At 50.3% G+C, this 16,947-nt stretch overlaps 1 protein-coding gene across 2 annotated transcripts in view; it reads right to left on the minus strand.

Annotated features, from left to right (window-relative positions):
• The window catches only part of serhl (serine hydrolase like), a 56,165-nt gene extending 42,436 nt beyond the window's left edge, over positions 1–13,729 (minus strand). The window contains exons 1-3 of one of the 2 annotated variants that reach the window (XM_038783435.1): positions 11,997–12,011; positions 10,265–10,270; positions 3,586–3,631 (exon numbers count right to left, since the gene is read on the minus strand). In XM_038783435.1, coding sequence (XP_038639363.1) covers positions 3,586–3,628 — 43 coding nt within the window. In that variant the 5' untranslated portion in view covers positions 3,629–3,631; positions 10,265–10,270; positions 11,997–12,011. Of the gene's footprint in view, positions 1–3,585; positions 3,667–10,264; positions 10,271–11,996; positions 12,012–13,683 lie in introns of those variants that run through there. The other variant, XM_038783434.1, reaches the window with a different exon arrangement.
• Positions 13,730–16,947: the final 3,218 nt, after the last annotated feature.

Below are 16,947 nucleotides of genomic sequence, written 5' to 3' on the forward strand. Positions count from 1 at the left end.
TGTGGACCAGCTGGAACTCCGCCCTCCGACTCTGCTCCCAGTCAGCTGTACTCTCTGTAAACTCCCGGCTCCCTTCTCGCTCTTTGAGGAAATGTCAGAAATGAAATGAAAGGAGCACCTTGCTCCTTCCTCACCTCATTCCCTCAGTCACCAAACTCTCTCTGTAGCACTCAAATGCACCCAAATTCAGCACAGAGTGCAAACAAAGACAAAGAACAAAGAATATTACAGCACAGGAACAGGCCCTTCGGCCTTCCCAGCCTGTGCCGATCCAGATCCTTTATCTAAACCTGTCTCCTATATTCCAAGATCTACTTCCCTCTGTTCCCGCCCGTTCATATACCTGTCTAGATGCTTCTTAAATGATGCTATCATGCCTGCCTCTACCACCTCCGCTGGTAAAGCGTTCCAGGCACCCACCACCCTCTGCGTAAAAAACTTTCCACGCACATCTCCCTTAAATTTTCCCCCTCTCACTTTGAAATCGTGACCCCCTTGTAACTGACACCCCCACTCTTGGAAAAAGCTTGTTGCTATCCACCCTGTCCATACCTCTCATAATTTTGTAGACCTCAGTCAGGTCCCCCCTCAACCTCCGTCTTTCCAACGAAAACAATCCGTATCTATTCAACCTTTCTTCATAGCTAGCACCCTCCATACCAGGCAACATCCTGGTGAACCTCCTCTGCACCCTCTCCAAGGCATCCACATCCTTCTGGTAATGTGGCGACCAGAACTGCATGCAGTATTCCAAATGTGGCCGAACCAAAGTCCTATACAAAGTAACATGCCCTGCCGACTCTTGTACTCAATACCCCGTCCGATGAAGACAAGCATGCTGTATGCCTTCTTGACCACTCTATCAACCTGCGTTGCCACCTTCAGGGTACAATGGACCTGAACTCCCAGATCTCTCTGCACATCAATTTTCCCCAAGACCCTTCCATTGACCATATAGTCCGCTCTTGAATTTGATCTTCCAAAATGCATCACCTTACATTTGCCTGGATTGAACTCCATCTGCCATTTCTCTGCCCAACTCTCCAATCTATCTATATTTTGCTGTATTCTCTGACAGTCCTCCTCGCTATCTGCAACTCCACCAATCTTAGTATCATCTGCAAACTTGCTAATCAGACCACCTATACCTTCCTCCAGGTCATTTATGTAGATCACAAACAACAGTGATCCGAGCACGGATCCCTGTGGAACACCACTAGTCACCCTTCTCCATTTTGAGACACTCCCTTCCACCACTACTCTCTGTCTCCTGTTGCCCAGCCAGTTCTTTATCCATCTAGCTAGTACACCCTGAACCCCATACGACTTCACTTTTTCCATCAACCTGCCATGGGAAACTTTATCAAACGCCTTACTAAAGTCCATGTATACGACATCTACAGCCCTTCCCTCATCAATTAACTTTGTCACTTCCTCAAAGAATTCTATTAGGTTTGTAAGACATGACCTTTCCTGCACAAAACCATGCTGCCTATCACTGATAAGTCTATTTTCTTCCAGATGTGAATAGATCCTATCCCTCAGTATCTTCTCCAACAGTTTGCCTACCACTGACGTCAAGCTCACAGGTCTATAATTCCCTGGATTATCCCTGCTACCCTTCTTAAACAAAGGGACAACATTAGCAATTCTCCAGTCCTCCGGGACCTCACCCGTGCTCAAGGATGCTGCAAAGATATCTGTTAAGGCCCCAGCTATTTCGACCCTCGCTTCCCTCAGAAACCTGGGATAGATCCCATCCGGTCCTGGGGACTTGTCCACCTTAATGTCTTTTAGAATACCCAAAACTTCCCCCTTCCGTATGACAACTTGACCGAGAGTATTTAAACATCCATCCCTAGCCTCAACATCCGTCTTGTCCTTTGTGAATACCGATGCAAAGTACTCATTAAGAATCTCACCCATTTCCTCTGAATCCTCTTTTGTCTTTAAGTGGGCCAATCCTTTCTCTAGTTACCCTCTTGCTCCTTGCATACGAATAAAATGCTTTGAGATTTTCCTTAACCCTGTTAGCCAAAGATATTTCATGACCCCCTTTTAGCCCTCTTTATTGCGTGTTTGAGATTCGTCCTACTTTCCCGATATTCCTCCAAAGCTTCATCAGTTTTGAGTTGCCTCGATCCTATGTATGCTTCCTTTTTCATCTTAGCTAGTCTCACAATTTCACCCGTCATCCATGGTTCCCTAATCTTGCCATTTCTATCTTTCATTTTCACAGGAACATGTCTGTCCTGCACTCTAATCAACCTTTCCTTAAAAGACTTCCACATTTCAAATGTGGATTTACCCTTAAACTGCTGCTTCCAATCCACATTCCCTAGCTCCTGCCGAATTTTGTTATACTCTGCCTTTCCCCAATTTAGCACTCTTCCTTTCGGACCACTCTTGTCCTTGTCCATGAGTATTCTAAAACTTACGGAATTGTGATCGCTATTCCCAAAGTAATCACCGACTGAAACATCAACCACCTGGCCGGGATCATTCCCCAATACCAGGTCCAGTATGGCCCCTTCCCAAAGGGGACCTCCCGAAGTCTGCACTGTAGCTGGTTCACCTTTACACGGTGACTCTAGCCTCTGAAAACTGGCCTAATCCAATTAACTAATTAACAAACTCCGGCTGCAAGGAGTTTGTTTAAAGCTGATTGAAAATTCACCTTCTTCTCAACCAAACAGCAACTTTTAAGTTAATTAACTAAATAAAAGAAAGACTCGACTTTAGATAAAAATAAAAAATAAACCCTTAATATCTCTCAGTCACCAAACTCTCACTATAGCACTTAAATGCACCCAAATTCAGCACTTCTTGGTGACTTATCTTAAGAGTGGCACGGTAGCACAGTGGTTAGCACTTTTGCTTCACAGCACAAGGGACCCGGGTTCGATTCCCGGCTTGGGTCACTGTCTGTGGGGAGTCTGCACATTCTCCCCGTGTCTGCGTGGGTTTCTCCAGGTGATCCGGTTTCCTCCCACAACTCCCAAAAGACGTGCTTATTGGGTGAATTGGACATCCTGAATTCTCCCTCTGTGTACCCGAACAGGCGCCGGAATGTGGCAACTAGGGGATTTTCACGGTAACTTCATCGCAGTGTTAATATAAGCCTACAGTGATGCTAATTAAGATTATTACTACGTTGGCGGCCTCTTCTCCACAAGAAGGGACATCGTCTCTCTATCCGCTCTATCAACGATGTTCATAATTTTTACAAACCTCATACGGATCACCTCTCAGCCTTCTCTCTCTCTCCCTCTCTCTCCCCCTCCCACCACCACCACCACTACACACACATACACACACACACACCGAGAAGAGACCCAGCCTGTCAATAGTCACGTACGCACATTTCTGGTATCATCCTTGCAAGTCCAATGAATGATCAGCTCACCAGCTTGAACCAATATGATTTTAGCAGAGAAGCAGCTCAGGAACAAAAACGTATTAAAGCGACACGTCCCGTTGCTGTGGTGAAAGTGACTCGGGATATAACATCCTGACCTTTGAGTCAGAACTTTTAGGGTTTATCATGTCCCACCCACAGATTAATGCGTCCCCACCAACTCTTACCTTTGATGGCTGCTGTGGAAATCCATTTTGAAAAGAAAGGCATTTGCTTCACTGGCCAGGGTTAAGGATTCGGATGAAAACCTATTTAAAGGGAAGAGCACAGCAAATTAAAATTGAAAAAAAACACCTTTCTTAACTGGGCAGCAGGGTAGCATGGTGGTTAGCATAAATGCTTCACAGCTCCAGGGTCCCAGGTTCGATTCCCGGCTGGGTCACTGTGCGGAGTCTGCACGTTCTCCCCGTGTGTGCGTGGGTTTCCTCCGGGTGCTCCGGTTTCCTCCCACAGTCCAAAGATGTGCGGGTTAGGTGGATTGGCCAGGCTAAATTGCCCGTAGTGTCCTAATAAAAGTAAGGTTAAGGGGGGGTTGTTGGGTTACGGGTATAGGGTGGATACGTGGGTTTGAGTAGGGTGATCATGGCTCGGCACAACATTGAGGGCCGAAGGGCCTGTTCTGTGCTGTACTGTTCTATTTCTATGTTAACCACCTCTGCCTTAAATAAGAAGAGGCCTTTCGGCCCATCAAGTCTGCTCTGCCATTCAATTACTATCTCCATATCATTTTAAGTCATTGGCAATCTCGGGTTTAAATGTACTCAGTGACAGCTGCCTGGGGTAGAGAGTTTCAAAGATTCTCCTCATCTCTGTCCAAAGTGGCTTTTCCCTTTATTTTGAAATTGTGCCACCTTACATAAGAGCATAAGAACTAGGAGCAGGAGTCGGCCATCTGGCCCCTCGAGCCTGCTCCACCATTCAATGGCTGATCTTTTGTGGACTCAGCTCCACTTTCCGGCCCGAACACCATAACCCTTAATCCCTTTATTCTTCAAAAAACTATCTTTATCTTAAAAACATTTAATGAAGGAGCCTCAACTGCTTCACTGGGCAAGGAATTCCATAGATTCACAACCCTTTGGGTGACGAAGTTCCTCCTAAACTCAGTCCTAAATCTACTTCCCCTTATTTTGAGGCTATGCCCCCTAGTTCTGCTTTCACCCGCCAGTGGAAACAACCTGCCCGCATCTATCCTATCTATTCCCTTCATAATTTTATATGTTTCTATAAGATCCCCCCCTCATCCTTCTAAATTCCAACGAGTACAGTCCCAGTCTACTCAACCTCTCCTCATAATCCAACCCCTTCAACGCTGGGATTAACCTAGTGAATCTCCTCTGCACACCCTCCAGCGCCAGTACGTCCTTTCTCAGGTAAGGAGACCAAAACTGAACACAATACTCCAGGTGTGGTCTCACTAACACCTTATACAATTGCAGCATAACCTCCCTAGTCTTAAACTCCATCCCTCTAGCAATGAAGGACAAAACTCCATTTGCTTTCTTAATCACCTGTTGCACCTGTAAACCAACTTTTTGCAACTCATGCACTAGCACACCCAGGTCTCTCTGCACAGCAGCATGTTTTAATATTTTATCATTTAAATAATAATTCCTTTTGCTGTTATTCCTACCAAAATGGATAACCTCACATTTGTCAACATTGTATTCCATCTGCCAGACCCTAGCCCATTCACTTAACCTATCCAAATCCCTCTGCAAACTTCCAGTATCCTCTGCACTTTTCGCTTTACCACTCATCTTAGTGTCGTCTACGGGCAGCACGGTGGCAAAATGGTTAGCATTGCTGCCTCACGGCGCCGAGGTCCCAGGTTCGATCCCGGCTCTGGATCACTGTCCGTGTGGAGTTTATACATTCTCCCCGTGTTTGCGTGGGTTTCGCCCCCACAACCCAAAGATGTGCAGGGTAGGTGGATTGGCCACACTAAATTGCCCCTTAATTGGAAAAAATTAATTGGGTACTCTAAATTTTAAAAAAAATCTTAAGTGCCGTCTGCAAACTTGGACACATTGCCCTTGGTCCCCAACTCCAAATCATTTGTGTAAATTGTGAACAATTGTGGGCCCAACACGGATCCCTGAGGGACACCACTAGCTACTGTTTGTCAACCAGAGAAGCACCCATTTATCCCAACTCTTTGCTTTCTATTAATTAACCAATCCTCTATCCATGCTACTACTTTACCCTTAATGCCATGCATCTTTATCTTATGCAGCAACCTTTTGTGTGGCACCTTGTCAAAAGCTTTCTGGAAATCCAGATATACCACATCCATCGGCTCCCCGTTATCTACTGCACTGGTAATGTCCTCAAAAAATTCCACTAAATTAGTTAGGCACGACCTGCCCTTTATAAACCCATGCTGCGTCTGCCCAATGGGACAATTTCCATCCAGATGCCTCGCTATTTCATCCTTGATGATAGATTCAAGGCTTGTTCTGTATTCCCCACTATACCTTGTTCTGGACTCCCCAACCCAAGGGAAACATCTTACCCACATCTACCCTGTCTATCCCTATAAGTATTTTCTAGGTTTCAGTGAGTTCACAGAGATGGAGATAGGTTCTTGATTAACAAGGGGATCGATCAGGGGACTTCCGGTGGCGGCTATGAAGGAGTAAGTCGCACATTGGCTCCCGCTCTGGTCAGACTTTTGGGCCTTTTCCCCCGATTTTCTACCGGACTTGAATTGTAAAACTGATGACAGAGGCAATTATGTACTGAATTCCCACATCGGTGCATGGAGAGGAGGACTAGAAGTGCTCGCAAAGGCAGAAACAGAAAGACAGAGAAGGTTTGGGGTAAAGCTGCAGCGGGAGACAGCATGGCGGAGACAGCATGGGGGAGACAGCATGGGGGAGACAGCATGGGGGAGACAGCATGGGGGAGACAGCATGGCGGAGACAGCATGGGGGAGACAGCATGGCGGAGACAGCATGGGGGTGACAGCATGGGGGAGACAGCATGGGGAGACAGCATGGGGGAGACAGCATGGGGGAGACAGCATGGGGGAGACAGCATGGGGGAGACAGCATGGGGGAGACAGCATGGCGGAGACAGCATGGGGGTGACAGCATGGGGGAGACAGCATGGGGAGACAGCATGGGGGAGACAGCATGGGGGAGACAGCATGGGGGAGACAGCATGGGGGAGACAGCATGGGGGAGACAGCATGGGGGAGACAGCATGGCGGAGACAGCATGGGGGAGACAGCATGGGGGAGGACCGGACCTCTGGTTTGTCGACCCAGCGGCCAACGGAGCAGCTGATGCAAGTTATTCAGGAAGGCTTTGCTGAGCAGAAACGGGACTGCTTGGACTCTATAAAAGAGTTAATTGAGCGGCTGGAGCTTAGATTGGACGCCCATGATCGGGCGATCCAGAAGGTGGAGAAGGTGCTGGCTGAGCAGGAGAACATGAAACTGTGGTGGAGTTGGAGGTGGGGATGCTGAGAGACCAGCAGAAGAAGCTCCTGGAGAAGGTGGAGGACCCAGAGAACAGGTCCCACCGGCAGAACTTGAGAATCGTTGGGCTCCCGGAGGGGTCCGAAGGAGCGGACGCTGGGGCACACACAGCGGGCATGTTTGAGAAGCTGCTGGGGGATGGGCCATTCTCCTGGCCCTTGGAGGTGGACAGGGCTCACAGAGCACTCCCGAGGAAGCCGCGAATGGGAGACCCCCGAGGGCAACGGTGGAGAGATTCCACAGGTACTTGGATAAGGAGCGCATTCTACAGTGGGCCAAGCAGACACGGAGCTGGAAGTGGGACAACAGTATCCTGCGGGTTTACCAAGACCTGAGTGTGGAGGTGGCCAGGAGAAGAGCAGGCTTCAACCAGATTAGGTCAATCGTTTTTGAGAAAAAGATGAAGTTCGGACTGTTGTATTCGTCTCGTTTCTGGGTCACGCATGAGGAACAGCACTTTTATTTTGAGTCACCTGAGGACGCGCTGGACTTTGTGAAAAGGAAAGAACTGGTGGTGGACTGAGAACTTTTGAACTCTGCTGCAATGTTCTTGTTTTTCTTTTTTTGCTTTTCTGTTCTTTAAAAAAAAAGTTTTTCGTTTTGTGGAAGCTGTTTGTAATGCCTTTTGCATTGATTTGGGACCAGCGGTAGAGCTTAGTGAGTTAAGGTTTTCATTTGCACTGTTGGGGGATGGAGGTGTGCTTGTTTAGATCTTGGTGTCTTTCTGTCAGGCAATTGTGTGGGGATTGTTTGATGTTGGAATATGTTTGTAAATGGGGGAGGGAACAATAGGTGGGAGGCTATCTGGCGCCAGGGATGGGGGCCACCAAGCTAGCTGGGCGGGCTAGCTCACGGAAGCGCAGTGGGGGGGGGGGGGGGGGTGCATATGTTCAGTTTATTAAAGGTGTTGGGTTGCAGAGTGTTGTTACGGGGGGGGGGTAAATGTTCTGCTGACGTGGGAGGGACTTTGGCTAAGGGACAGAGAGGAGGTTGGGGGCGGAAGCTGCCTGGGGGCGGACCGGTGGAGGCGCGGAGCATGGGCTGGAGGTGGGCCCAAAAAAGGGGATGGCTCATCGGCGAAGGGGGGGGGGGGGGGGAAATGAGCCCCCCAACTAGGCTGATCACCTGGAATGTACGAGGGTTAAATGGGCCGGTCAAGAGGGAACGCGTGTTCGCGCATCTTCGGGGACTGAAGGCGGACTTGGTAATGTTGCGGGAGACGCACCTTGGAGTAACTGACCAGATTAGACTGAGGAAAGGCTGGGTCAGTCAGGTCTTTCACTCGGGACTAGACTCAAAGACTAGAGGCTTCGCGATCCTGATCAATAAGCGGGTGGTGTTTGAGGCGGGTAGAATAGTCTCGGATGTGGGAGGTCGGTACCTTATGGTCAGTGGGAAACTGGAGGGGGTGCAGGTGGTATTAGTAAATGTGTCTGCACCAAATTGGGATGATGTGGAGCTTTTGAAGAGGATGCTGGAGAAGATACTGGACCCGCATAGGTTGGTCACGGGAGGGGACTTCAACACAGTTATTGACCCTGGCTTGGACCGGTCAAACAGGAATAGTGCCATCAATGGCAAAGAAACCAAAAGGGTTCATGGAGCAGATGGGGGGGTGTGTGTGTGTGTGTGTGTGTGTGTGGATCCATGGAAATTTGGGCAGCCGAGGGTGAAGGGGTTCTCCTTCTACTCACACGTGCATAAAGTGTACTCCCGGATTGATTTCTTTATTTTGAGCAGGGCCTTGCTGGCTGGGGTGGTGGACACAGGGTACCCGGCGATTACAATCTCAGACCATGCTCCGCACTGGGTTGACCTGCAGGTTAGTATAGTTGACCTGCAGCGCCCGCACTGGAGGTTAGATGTGGGACTTTTGGCTGACGAAGGGGTGTGTGAGCGGCTGAGGAAATGTATTCAGAACTACCTGCAGGTCAACGACACGGGGAAATTTCAGCAGCGATGGTCTGGGAAGCACTGAAGGTGGTGGTCAGAGGGGAGCTGATCTTGATACGGGCCCACAGGGAGAAGGTGGACAGAGCAGAGACGGACCGGCTGGTTAAGGAGTTACTACAGATCGACAGGAAGTATGCGGAGACCCCAGAGGGAACGGCGGAGGCTACAGACGGAGTTCGGCTTGTTAACCACAGGGAGGGCGGTGGAGCAGCTGAGAAAGTTGAGGGAGGCCATCTATGAGCATGGAGAGAAGGCCAGCAGAATTCTTGCACAGCAGCTGAGAAAGAGGGAGGCAGCCAGGGAGATAGAGAAAGAAAATGACGGAGATGGGATCCTGGTTGGAGATTCAGTCGGGGTGAATAAGGTGTTTAGGGATTTCTACAGTAGGCTGTATAGGTCGGAACCCCCTACGGGGCCGGAGGGGATGAGGCACTTCTTGGAGGGGCTGAATTTCCCAAAGGTGGACGGGGAGCAGTTGGAAGGGCTGGGGGCCCCGATCGGGTTGGAAGAGATAGTGGAGGGTCTGAAGGCCATGCAGTCGGGTAGAGCCCCGGGGCCAGACGGGTACCCAGTGGAGTTCTATAAAAAGTTCTCTGTTATATTGGGGCCGGTGGTGATGAAGATGTTCAATGAGGCAAGGGAAAGAGGGGTGCTGCTCCCGACGATGTCACAGGCCACGATTTTGCTGATCCTGAAGCGGGACAATAACCCGGAGCTGTGTGGGTCCTACAGACCGATATCCCTGTTGAATGTGGATGCTAAATTGCTGGCCACAATTTTGTCCTCCAGGATTGAGGATTGTGTTCCGGACGTTATTGGGGAGGACAAGACGGGGTTTGTTACGGGTAGGCAGATGTTGGCCAATGTAAGAAGGTTGTTAAACATGATCATGATGCCCCCGGAAGGTAGGGAAGTGGAGGTAGTGATCGCAATGGATGCAGAGAAGGGTTTTGATCGAGTAGAATGGGAATATCTGTGGGAGGTACTGGGACTGTTCGGATTTGGGTGGGGCTTTATTGACTGGGTCAGGTTGCTGTATCAGGCTCCTGTGGCAAGTGTAAGGATGAATAGGACATCGGACTATTTTAGACTGCACCGGGGGACGAGACAGGGATGCCCCCTCTCCCCACTGTTGTTCGCGCTAGCTATAGAGCCGTTGGCAATTGCTCTGAGAGCCTCAAGGGGCTGGTCCGGGGGGGGGGGGGGGGGGGGGGGGGGGAGAGGGGAGAGAGAGAGAGAGCACAGAGTCTAGCTCTGTGCAGACGACCTGCTTCTGTATGTATCAGACCCATTAGAGGGGATGGAAGAAATCATGAGGATTCTGGGGGAATTTGGCCGGTTTTCGGGGTATAAGCTAAATATGGGGGAAAGTGAGATGTTTGCGGTCCAGGCGAGGGGACAGGAGAGGCGATTGGGGAGCTGCCGTTTAGATTAGTTGGGGGAAGCTTTAGGTACCGAGGCATTCAAGTGGCGCGGGAATGGGACCGGCTGCATAAAGTAAATCTGGCCCGGCTAGTAGATCAAATAAAGGCTGATTTTCGGAGGTGGGACGTGCTTCTGTTGTCACTGGCTGGGAGATGCAGATGGTGAAGATGACGGAACTCCCGAGATTCCTGTTTGTCTTTCAGTGTCTCCCCATCTTCATTCCGCGGTCCTTTTTTAAACGGGCCAACAAAGTGATCACTGGCTTTGTTTGGGCGGGCAAGACCCCGCGGGTAAGGAAGGTGATGCTTGAGCAGAGTCGGGGAGAGGACGGGCTGGCACTGCCAAATTGTAGTTACTATTACTGGGCGGCGAATATAGACATGATCAGGAAGTGGGTGGTGGGGGAGGGGTCGGCATGGGAGCGTATGGAGGCGGCTTCTTGCAAGGGCACCAGTTTGGGGGCGTTGGTAACTGCGCCTCTGCCGTCCCCGCCGGCACGGTACTCCACCAGCCCCGTGGTGGTGGCGGCCCTGAGAGTCTGGGGGCAATGGAGGAGACATGTGGGAGCAGAGGGAGCATCGGTCTGGTCCCCAATCTGTAATAATCACCGGTTTGCCCCGGGAAGTATGGATGGGGGCTTCCGGATATGGCGGAGAGCAGGGATTGAGAGGATGGGGGATATGTTTATAGAGGGAAGCTTTCCGAGTATGAGGGCGCTGGAGGAGAAGTTTGGGTTGGCGAGGGGAAATTAATTCAGGTATCTGCAGGTGGGGACTTTCTACATAAACAGGTGTCAACCTTCCCACTCCTACCGCTAAGGGGGATTCAGGACAGGGTAGTTTCAGAGGAGGGGTAGGAGAAGGGAGCATCTCAGACATTTACAAGGAATCTATGGGGTCAGAGGATACACAGACGGAGGAGCTGAAGCGCAAGTGGGAGGAGGAGCTGGGAGGAGAGATAGAGAATGGTCTATGGGCGGACACGTTGAGTAGAGTCAACGCGTCTGCAACATGCACCAGGTTCAGCCTGATACAATTCAAGGTCGTTCATCGGGCTCACATGACAGTGGCCCGGATGAGCAGATTCTTTGGAGTAGAAGATAGGTGTGCAAGGTGTACGGGAGGGCCAGCGAACCATGTCCACATCTTCTGGACATGTCCGAAGCTTAGGGGATTCTGGCAGGGGCTTGCGGACGTCATGTCCACGGTGTTAAAAACAAGGGTGGCACCGAGTCCAGAGGTGGGGATTTTCGGGGTGTCGGAAGACCCGGGAATCCAGGAGGAGAAAGAGGCAGACGTTCTGGCCTTTGCTTCCCTGGTAGCCCGGAGACGGATACTATTAGCTTGGAGGGACTCCGAGCCCCCAAAGTCGGAGACCTGGCTATCGGATATGGCTAGCTTTCTCTGTTTGGGGAAAATCAAGTTCGACTTGAGAGGGTCAATGTTAGGGTTCACCCGGAGGTGGCAACCGTTCGTCGACTTCTTCATGGAAAATTAATTGTCAGGCGAGGTGGGGGGGTTAGTTTAGCTTAGAGTCGGGGGTTAATAAAGGTGGGACCTGTAAGGAAGGGAGACGGCTTTTGCATAATGTTTATAGTTTCATGTACATTGTTTATTTTGTTGTTGTTACAATACCAGAAATACCTCAATAAAATGTTTATTAAAAAATAAATAAAGGGATCAGGGTTTATGGGGAGAAGGCAGGAGAATGGGGATGATTGGATTGGATTTGTTTATTGTCACGTGTACCGAGGTACAGTGAAAAGTATTTTCCTGCAAGCAGCTCAACAGATCATTCAGTACATGGGAAGAAAAGGGAATAAAAGAAAATACATAATAGGGCAACACAAGGTCCACAATGTAAATACATAGACCAGCATCGGGTGAAGCATACAGGAGCGTAGTATTAATCAGGTCAGACAAACATATCAGCCATGATTGAATGGTGGAGCAGATTTGATGGGGCCGAATGGCCTAACTCATAGAACCGCACAGTGCAGGAGGCCATTCGGCCCATCGAGTCTGCACCAATCCTTGGAAAGAACACCCTACCTTTTTTTAATATAAGTTTAAAGTACCCAATTATTTTTCTCCAATTAAGGGGCAATCCACCTAACCTGGTCATTTTTGGGTTGTGGCCCACACAGACATGGGGAGAATGTGCAAACACCACATGACAGTGACCCAGGGCCGAGATCGAACCCGGGTCCTCGGCGCCGTGAGGCAGAAGTGCTGACCACTGTGCTACCGTGCAGCCCCCAAGATCACCCTACCTAAATCCACACCTCCATCCCTATCCCCGAAACCCAGTAACCTCAATTACAGTAATAATCTTTATTGTCACAAGTAGGCTTACATTAACACTGCAATGAAGTGACTGTGAAAAGCCCCTAGTCTCCACATTCCGGCACCTGTTCGGGTACACAGAGGGAGAATCTTTTGGACACTTAGGGGCAATTTAGCACGGCCAATCCACCTAACCCGCACATCTTTGGACTGTGGGAGGAAACTGGAGCACCCGGAGGAAACCCGCCCAGACACAGGGACACCGCTCCGCACAGACAGTGGGAATCGAACCCGGAACCCTGGAGCTGTGAGGCAGTAGCGCTAACCACTGTGTCACCGTGCCGCCCCCTACCCCCTATGCCTTGTGGCTTTGCACCGTCATGATTTTGAACACTTCAAACCACCTTCCAACTACCCTCGACAGGACAGTCGTGGCTTCCTGACTCTCTCCACATCACCCAAACCTCTCATTACTGGAACCATTCTGGTAAACATAGAACATAGAACAGTACAGCACAGAACAGGCCCTTCGGCCCTCGATGTTGTGCCGAGCCATGATCACCCTACTCAAACTCACGTATCCACCCTATACCCGTAACCCAACAACCCCCCCCCCCCTTAACCTTACTTTTTGTAGGACACTACGGGCAATTTAGCATGGCCAATCCACCTAACCCGCACATCTTTGGACTGTGGGAGGAAACCGGAGCACCCGGAGGAAACCCACGCACACACGGGGAGGACGTGCAGACTCCACACAGACAGTGACCCAGCCGGGAATCGAACCTGGGACCCTGGAGCTGTGAAGCATTTATGCTAACCACCATGCTACCGTGCTGCCCCGGAAAGGAACACCAGGCTCCAGCTCAGGCCTAACCGGTGCTTCGCTCCAGGTTTAGTTTAACTTCTTTCATTTCTGGAGCCTCCTCCTCAGGATCCCATCTGCTTTTCCTCAACTTGGCTCAGGACCTACAGGCCACCCCCCTCAGGATTTATTTTCCAAAAACATATTCAATTCAAAACATTTATAAAAAGGTGAATCCCCAAACAATTTAAATGTGATATTTCCTCAGCAGTGCCGTCCAGGTGAGTCCCCCTCACTGACACTCAGCCTTTACCTGGAAGGTCCTCCACCCACGGGGCCGGAAGCGTCAATGATCTGCGCCTGCGCACGGACAACAACCACGTGGCTCCGCCCACGTCTGACGGACGTTCCCCCTTCCAGTGACCAATCAGAGCCTGGTATCCCCCACGGAGGCGGGGCAGATTGGTATCCAATCGGCCGCGGCGCCCCGCTTGATTGACACCGCCCCGTCCAATCACTGGACAGCTGGCGTGAAAGGTCGAGTTCATGCCTTGGTCAACAGAGAATCACATTCCCCTCAATGGCCAGGGCCCTGTGCATCCACCTTCTGCCCAACAGGAGGCGCTAACATGGCGCGATTCCCCATAAACACAACAGGGGGCGCAATGGCACCGGTTTATACAGAAACACAGGGCTGCCGATTTATTGTTAACTCTCTGCCTTTGAGGGGCAGCCCGGTGGCGCAGTGGTTAGCACTGTTGCCTCACGGCGCCGAGGCCCCAGGTTCAATCCCGGCCGTGTGGAGTTGGCACATTCTCCCCGCGTCTGCGTGGGTTTCGCCCCCACAACCCAAAGATGTGCAGAGTAGGTGGATTGGCTAAATTGTCCCTTAATTGGGAAAAATGAATTGAATGCTCCAAATTTATATTTTAAAAAACTCAACCAAACCTACCTACCGCCCAGAAAGACGGGGACAGCAGACTCATTGGGGCCACCATCACCTGGAGGTTACCCTCCAAGTCAGTCGCCATCCCCACTTGGAAATATATTGGCCGTTCCTTCACCATCGCTGGGTCAAAATCCTCCCTAACAGCGCAGTGGGTGTACCTACACCTCATAGATTGCAGCGGTTCAAGATGGCGGCTCACCACCACCCTTTGAGGGCAATTATGCATGGACCATAAATGGTGGCCGTGCTAGCGATGACCGCATTGCGTGCAGATTTTAAAAAAAACTCCGAGCTGGACAGTCAAATCAAATTCCGTGCGGAGAATGTGACATACACGAAGTGGTCGTCTACGTTTAATGTCCTGGAGGGCTTGTGGGGAATGGATATTGTGGATCCTGTCGGATGGTTCCCTGATCAGCCAAAGTCATTTGGCAGAATGCCTCATCACCAGAACTTTCAAACAAGCACCAAGTCTGGGTGGTGGTGGGGAAGGCCCACCCAGTCAGCTCCTTCCGACACGCCCAGAGTCTCACCTCATCCTCACTGAGAGACCACTGTCCACCTCCTTGTGGAATGTGCCTTTGCAAAGAAGATCTGGAGAGAGAGATGTTTTTGTCAAGGTTCATCCAGGGCAGTTCCGTGACGCAGGACTCCGTGCTCTACAGGCTGTTCCCAGGGACACACATCACCTGCTGCTGGAGGATCATCAACTCGGTGCAAAACCCTTCTTGGTCTGGCCAAAACCTACGGGCCTTACAGAGCAAAAAGCTGCCAATGACTAAGTGTTGGAGACTGGCACATTCCAAAGCCCCAGAATTGATGTTGAGGGCTGCACTAAAGCCGGGGGCAGCCGCCACAGAGGTGCAATGGGGGAAGGTCATTGCTTGAAGCGCTCTTGCTACAGCACACCGAGGGACTGGAAACTGTGTAACATGCCTTGGGCTGAATGCACCGGAGAATGTTTGACATGAAATGTAAATGTACATTGCTAATGTAGCCTGTAATGGAGAGTGGAGTGAGGCACTTCATGTACTGGAGGGAGATAGAGAACGTAGTGACATTGTGCAATGACAACAATCTCTCCCTCAATGTCAACGGGGGCACAGCCTTAGAATAAAAGGGAGTCACTTTAGAACAGAGATGAGGAGACATTTCTTCAGCCAGAGAGTGGTAGGTCTGTGGAATTCATTGCCACAGAGGGCGGTGGAGGCCGGGACATTGAGTGTCTTTAAGACAGAAATTGATAAATTCTTGATTTCTCGAGGAATTAAGGGCTATGGGGAGAGAGCGGGTAAATGGAGTTGAAATCAACCATGATTGAATGGTGGAGTGGACTCGATGGGCCGAATGGCCTTCCGCTCCTATGTCTTATGGTCTAATGTCAGCAAAACAAAGGAGCTGGTCATTGACTTCAGGAAGTGAAATGCTGCCTACATCCCTGTCTGCATCAACGGGGCAGAGGTGGAGTTGCTTCAAATTCCTCGGTGTGCACATCACCAACAATCTGTCCTAGTCCACCCACATCGACCAAGAAAGCACAACAGTGCCTTTACTTCCTCAGGAAATTAAGGAAATTCGGCCTGTCCACATTGACTCTTACCAACTTTTATAGGTGTACCATAAATGGGCAGCACGGTGGCACAGTGGTTAGCACTGCTGCCTCACAGCACCAGGCACCTGGGTTCAATTCCGACCTTGGGTGACTGTGTGGAGTTTGCACTTTCTCCCAGGAATCAGCCTGGTAAACCTTCTCTGCACTTCCTCTGGAGCAAGAACATCGTTTCTCCAGTAAGGAGACCAAAACTGCACACAGTATTCCGGGTGTGGCCTCACCATGGCCCTGTTTGATTGCAGCAAGACATCCCTGTTGGTGCTGTTATCTGGGGAGAGGGGAAGGTTGAGGGGATTTGATTGAGGTGTTCAAAATCATGAGGAGTCTGGAGAGGGGGGTGGTGGGGGAGAAACTGTTCCCATTGGTGGAAGGATCGAGAACCATGGAGGCCCAGATTTCAGGTGATTGGCAAAAGAGCAATGGCGACGCGAGGGGGAACGTTTTCATGCAGCCAGTGGTTCGGATCTGGAATGCGTAGCTGACAGTGTGGCACAGGCAGAGTCAATCGAAGCTTTCAAAAGGAAATTGGGTCAATAGCTGAAAAGGCACAGGAAATACAGGGCTATGGGGAAATGGCACGGCTGTGGAACTAGATGTCCCTTCAGAGGGTCAGTATAGACACAATGGGCTGAATGGCCTCCTCCTGTGTGGTGACTATTAATTTATAGATTTTAGTAAGGGGGCGGAGAGGGAGGAAGGAGAAAAGGGAAGTTCTGTGATAGGATGGAGGAGGAGGAAAGACAAAATATGTCATGGTGCAAAAGGGAACAGGAATGGTTGTAATAAAGGGACAAAATGTTTTCCCAGAGCGAGTGGGAATGGCAGAATATTGAACAGCTGTGTCCGAAAGCAAAAACAGGAAAAACATGATCGAGGAGGGGTGGGAAGGGCTGATCTGTCCTTGCATTGCTCCCTCACTATACACTCGAAACACATCTTCCCCATCACTAGCCACCACCCTTTGGCCTCTCTGACCACCTCCTCATTCCCAATCCTACCCAAAATCTGACTCAAGA

Source organism: Scyliorhinus canicula, chromosome 23 (genome assembly GCF_902713615.1).
Source record: "Scyliorhinus canicula chromosome 23, sScyCan1.1, whole genome shotgun sequence".
Lineage (NCBI taxonomy): Eukaryota > Metazoa > Chordata > Chondrichthyes > Carcharhiniformes > Scyliorhinidae > Scyliorhinus > Scyliorhinus canicula.